Source organism: Neopelma chrysocephalum, unplaced genomic scaffold (assembly GCF_003984885.1).
Source record: "Neopelma chrysocephalum unplaced genomic scaffold, ASM398488v2 Primary Assembly neopelma1_25, whole genome shotgun sequence".
In the NCBI taxonomy this organism is placed as follows: domain Eukaryota; kingdom Metazoa; phylum Chordata; class Aves; order Passeriformes; family Pipridae; genus Neopelma; species Neopelma chrysocephalum.
Window position 1 is genome coordinate 1927152 of NW_020897694.1, and position 6415 is coordinate 1933566.

Consider the following 6415-nt stretch of genomic DNA (forward strand, 5'->3'; position numbering starts at 1 on the left):
TCCACAGCTTCTTTGGCCAATCTGTTTCAGTGCCTCGCTACCCTCTGAGTAAAGAATTTCTTCTTAACATCTAATTTAAATCTCTCTTCTTAGTTGAAAGCTGCCCAGTCACTGTCTGCTCGTGTAAAAAGTCGCTCTCAATATTTCCACAGCAGAAGGGCGACCCGAGTTTATTTTATTTTTTAATATCTTTTTTCCCACCTCAGTTTCCAGAGGGGAGCACGTTCTTTCCCTGTTCCTGGCGCTGCCCGCGGGCGCGCACTCACACATACTCGCACGGCCCCTCTCCCCGGTGTGGCCGCGCCGCTGCCCGCTGCCCGCCCGCCCCGCTCCCTGACCACTGACCGCTCACCGCGGCGCTGCCGCAGCCTCCGCCCTCCTTCCTCCTCCCAGCCGTGCCCGTGACTGTTCCCTCGCTCCTGCCCTCCCCGCCGCGGCGGAGCCCTCCCGAGCGGAGCGGAGCGGAGGAGGAGTGTCCTGGGCGCCGCGCACAGCCCAGCCCAGCGCGGCGGCGGCGGTGGCGGGGGAATGTGCAGCCGCGGGGAGGAGAAGCGCCGGGCGGGCGGCGAAGCGGGCGGGCTGCGGGGGCGCAGCCGGCGGCGGCAGCGGCGGCCGGGCATGGGGCCCCCGGGCGGTCGCGGCAGCCCCACCGCCCGCGGCAGCCTGCAGGTGAGGGCCGGGCGGAGCGAGGGGGGAGGTGCAGCGGCCGGCCACCCGAGCCCGACTTCGCACGCAGCAGCGAAATCGGCAACAAATTGGCAAAAAAAGCACAAAACAACCCGAAAAACCGTATATACGTGTATATGTTTGTTGAGTCTTTTTCTCTTGGATCCGATCGCCAAAGATCAGAGCAGCCGCGAAAAGTTTATTTTTGTTGCTGCTGCCGACGCGGGTTGTGACAGAGCCGCGAAAAGAGGGAATGGGTGATTAGAAAGAGGGGAAGGAGGAAAAATTTCTTCCGTGGGGAGGATGCCCGAAGTTAGTTTCGTGGAGCCCCTTTCCATTTGTGAGGAGTGGGCGACGCGCTCGCCAACGCGGGCAACTTTCTCCGCGCAGCCCCTCCGCGGCTCCGCTCTGCAGCTCGTGTTTTCCGCCGGCAGCAGAGGGGACCCCGAGGGGCGGCCGGAGATCTGTGGCGGCGAGGCTGGAGCCGCTGGCGCCGCGGTCTCGGGACGCAGGGACCCGCCTGGCGTGCGGCACCTCCGCCGGGACCCCCGCGGGTTGCGAGGTGCCCTCGCTGCACCGCGGGCCCCTGGGCATGCGGAAAAACAGGTTTCGGGACGGGGCATGGGGTAGGGGGAGCACGGGACGCGTGTCACATTCCTGCTGTGGTAGGGGAAGAGAACGAGCATCTGTTTGGGGGTGTGCAGTGGGTTGCCCTAGTTTGGGATGCGCTTGTGGTGGGGAGGGGAGGTGCTGCTGGTGAGAAAGGGGCGAGCTTGGGGCGGAGGGAAGACGGAAGATGGCACGTCGGGGCGCAAGTGCTGCTGGGGGGCGGGGGGAGTCACGGTGCCTCCGGGCCATTCTAGCAGTGCGTGTGGGGGATGCAGCTGGTGTTGCCTGGAGGGTACAGATGGTGATGCCCTGGAAGTAGCTGCTGTACTGGAAGGAGAAGATGGTGGGGAGAGGGAGGATGACTTAATGTTGCAGATGCAGCACTCTCTTCTCGAAGTGGCGGTGGGGGAGACAGTGGGCAGGGAGAGGCGCCACCCCTTCCTCACACCCGTGTGCCTCTCTCTTCTCAGCACTTGCTCCTCTTCCTGCTCTTCGTTGGGCCTTTCAACTGCTTTGCCAGTTACAGCCGTGCAACCGAGCTCTTCTACAGCCTCAACGAGGGGCTACCTGCTGGGGTGCTGATCGGCAGCCTGGCCCGTGACCTGCGGCTCCCAACGGCTGGAGGACAGCACCCTGCGGCCCCGCGGCCCCCACTCTCCTTCACTCTGGCCTCCCATGGCTTGGGGGGACAGTATGTGCAGCTGGACAACCGCTCTGGGGAGCTGCATACCTCGACCGTGGAAATTGACAGGGAAGCTCTGTGTGTGGAAAGCAGTGGGGCCACCGTCTTTGGATCATCTGCTGTCTCCTCTTCCTCCCCCTCATCCGAGCCATGCCTACTGCTGCTGGATGTGCTGGTACTGCCACAGGAGTACTTTCGCCTGGTAAAGGTAAAAATTGCTATTCGTGATGTCAACGACAATGCTCCCCACTTCCCTGTGCCCCACATCCATCTCTCGGTGCCTGAGAATGCGCCTGTGAACACCCGCCTGGCTATTGAGCACCCGGCCCTTGACCCTGACATGGGCACCAACGGTGTCCAGACCTACCGCCTGCGAGATAACTATGGTGTCTTCACCCTGGATGTGGAGGAGAATGAGAGTGGGGAGAGGACTCCCTACCTGATTGTTATGGGGGCACTGGACAGGGAAACACAGGAGGAGTATGTCACAGTCATCGTTGCTGAGGATGGGGGCACGCCTCCGCTCGTGGGCAGTGCCACCCTCACTATTGGCATCAGCGACATCAATGACAACTGCCCGCAGTTCAATGACTCGCAGCTCAACATCACCCTTTATGGGAATTCCAGCCTAGGGACACATGTGGCTACTGTCCACGCAGTAGACATGGACCTTGGATCCAATGCCCAGGTCACCTATTCCTACAGCCAGAAGGTCCACCAGCCATCCAGAGACTTGTTCCATCTGAATGAAAGCACAGGAGCCATCACACTCTCCACTAAAGTTGATGGGGACACTCCAAAGCTACACAGGCTGATCATACTGGGCAATGGCCCTGGATGTATCCCTGCCGTGATCACAGTTCTAGTGACCATCATCAAAGTCATGATGAGGCCACCTGAAGTTGTCCCTCGTTTCATAGCTAATGAAGTGGAAGGGGTGGTTTACTTAAAGGAACTGGAGCCTATCAACACACCTATAGCATTTTTTGCCATCAAAGACCCCGATGAAAAATACAAAGTCAGTTGCTATTTGGATGGTGATGGACCTTTCAGACTTTCACCATACAAACCATACAACAATGAATATCTGTTGGAGACCATAAAGCCTCTGGACTTTGAGACGCAGCAATTGTATGAAATTTCTGTAGTTGCATGGAACTCAGAAGGATTTCGTGTCAACAAAGTAATCAAAGTACAGGTCTTGGATGACAACGACAACTCACCAGTTTTCTCTGAACAGCTGATAGAATTGTCCATTGAGGAGAACAATGTTCCCAATGCTTTTTTGACCAAACTACATGCTACTGATGCTGACAGTGGAGAAAGAGGGCAAGTGTCCTATTTCTTAGGTCCTGATGCCCCTTCCTATTTTGCTTTAGATAAAACCACAGGAGTTCTTACGGTTTCCACCCAGCTGGACAGAGAAGAAAAAGAAAAATACAGATATACTGTCAAAGCAGTAGATTCTGGCTTCCCTCCAAGAGAATCAATAGCAACGGTTGCCATCACTGTATTGGATAAAAATGATAACAGTCCAAGATTTATAAATAAGGATTTCAGCTTTTTCGTGCCAGAAAACTTTCCGGGTTTTGGTGAAATTGGAGTTATAAGTGTCACAGATGCTGATGCAGGACAAAATGGATGGGTTGCCCTTTCGGTTCTGAATGGAAGTGATATTTTTGTCATAGATACTGGAAAAGGAGTTTTGAGAGCTAAAGTCTCCCTAGACAGGGAGCAGCAAAGCTCCTACGTTCTGTGGATTGAAGCAGTCGATGGTGGTGATCCTGCCCTGTCTTCTACAGCAAAAATAACTATCCTTCTTCTGGACATAAATGATAACCCCCCTTTGGTCTTGTTTCCTCAATCTAATATGTCTTACTTGTTGGTCCTTCCTTCTACCCTTCCTGGCTCCCCCATTACTGAGGTCTATGCTGTCGATAAGGACACTGGCATGAATGCAGTCATAGCTTACAGTATCATAGGAAGAAGAGGCCCTCGACCTGAGTCATTTAGGATCGACCCCAAAACTGGTAATATCACCTTGGAAGAGTCACTGATGCAAAATGACTATGGCCTCTATCGGCTGCTTGTAAAAGTTAGTGATCACGGCTATCCGGAACCTCTCCATTCCACTGTCATGGTGAACCTTTTTGTCAATGATACAGTTAGCAATGAGAGCTACATTGAAAGTTTGTTAAGAAAGGAGCCTGATATCAGTATAGAAGAAAAGCAGCCACAAATATCCATGGAGCCTACACATAAAAAAATGGAGTCAACATCCTGCATGCCTACCTTGGTAGCTCTTTCAATAATAAGCTTGGGTTCAATTGCTTTAGTAACAGGGGTGGGCATTTACATTTGTCTAAGAAAAGGGAAAAGGCATCACAGAGCAGATGAAAACTTGGAAGTACAAATCCCATTAAATGGAAGAATTAACCTGCACATGTTGGAGAAGAAACCAGTGGAGATTTCTAACATTTGATGTTTCTTTGTGTATAAATCAACCATCTGAAAAACCCTGGACAACACCTAGCCATGGTTTGTATTGACAGAGGTTGCAATGAAGGACTGATAATTTATAACTTAATAATATTATAATTGTAAATAGCTGTTTACAGTTTTTTAAATTCAAATTCAGTGTACAGCTTTTTTATGAAATGTTAGTAACTAACAGGTAGCACCCTGACTATAAAGACGTGGACATCATTTCCAGCTTTCATAAATCAATAAGATCACTGAACATAAAAAAGGGGAAGGTATGATTGTTAAAACTCAAGTTTTAAAAGTCTTTTTAACCACAAGAGGGCATCAGATGCTCCTGAGCAGGGAACTGTTCGAGGTACTGTCCATGAGATAAACAGAGTATATTTTAAATATATTGATTTTAATATAAAATACCTATTGGCATGCAGACATTTAACTACTACAAAAATAATGTCTGTCCCAATGTATGTATAATTAAAATATTAAAGATGTTAAAATGCACTAGTAATAAAAACCAGAATGTTTATTACCTCACAAGTAAAGCTTATACAGTAGGATAGAAGAGGCATTAACAAGAAGTGCAATTCCTGTGGAGCAAGAAGGCGAGATATTGTAATGAGAATCTGAACTGCTGTGACGTATCATCTTTCATTTTTCTCCAGATTTCACCCTCATTATCAATTGCTGCAGCAATCTGCTGGTCATTTTTATGGAAAAGTTATATTTAATATTTCCTACAGCAGATAATGACAGAGCCCCATGCTCATCCTCGTAAACATGCCAGATGCAAGGAAGCAAGGGAATGGCTAAATCTTTAGTTGTCACAAGAGTGGTGATATTTTTTGTACTTCGAGCAAAGTGTCAGTAGTACTCCATCAGTTTGGTTGTGTAATAGATTTTTTTCATCTGTTACTTTGGAATCTGATCTGCCAGATGAAAACAAAAATCACTTCATATTCTAAGGAATTGTAGGACTTTGTTTATTCTGACTGTTGCTCCTTTCTGGATTGGTATTTCATGTGAAAGATCTTGTTTCTGACTTTTGGCGACCATTCCTGGCTCCTTTTCATTGGCTTTGATTTTGGATTAGATCCAAAATCTAACTTGTAAGACTGGTGGCATATTTCCTTGATAATTTATTCTTTGCTGTATCTTCTGCAACAAAGCAGCAATTTTAACAGTGATGTATTACTTTCACTTCATTTTAAGAGCTGAGAACTATCTTTTGTATGATGACTGCATCAAATTTCTCTGTGTGAACAAGATAAATTAGTGTTATGCTTAAAACTGATTATTTTGATTTCTGGCATCATATGTCTGTAATGTACCAAGAGTGTTTATATGTCTGCAAATTAAAGCTATATATTTTCATAATAACTTATTCTCTGTTTCCTAGAATTTTAATTATAAAAAAATATTATTTCACTTGTAAGAAATGCGTATTTCACAAATGCCTAGGTGCTGGCTTTCTTGTCTGACATGTCATAATAATTCCCCAAATTAGTATACTTCAAAGTTATTGATGACAGTTTGTGCTGTACTTTTTGAAATTATCAGCAAAGACAATCGTATTTCAGCTGATGCTGAAATGGTGTCTCAGCTGTTTTAAAAGTAGGGAATGCAATTTCAACCAGTTTTTGATTTTCCTCTCTGTGACTGGCACATTACTTCACCTTGAACCTATTGAAATGTTGGAGCTTCTTATAGATATTGGTTCTACTTAGCCTAAGTAAGTGTATTAGCATAATACCCATGTTTTTCCATTCTAGCTATGGGGAAAAGGCTGTTTTTCCAAGTTAGAATATTTTCTGTTTATGCACGATTCGATAGCTGTGTTTCATGAAAAACTAATTCAGCCTATCAGAGCTTTGTGGTCAATCACGTTTTTTCCTTTATTTTCATATTATCAAGATATGAAAATGGTGTGTATCTCTGAAATGGTTTGCTGCAAAAAGACATTGTTTCTTATCTCTG

General features: G+C 47.8%; 1 protein-coding gene across 1 annotated transcript; it reads left to right on the forward strand.

Moving 5' to 3' along the window:
- Positions 1-599: 599 nt before the first annotated feature.
- PCDH20 (protocadherin 20) lies at positions 600-5822 on the forward strand. The gene is made up of 2 exons (XM_027674262.1): positions 600-669; positions 1746-5822. Exons 1-2 carry the CDS (start codon positions 619-621, stop codon positions 4437-4439), a joined length of 2745 nt encoding a protein of 914 aa, XP_027530063.1. The 5' UTR covers positions 600-618; the 3' UTR covers positions 4440-5822.
- Positions 5823-6415: the final 593 nt, after the last annotated feature.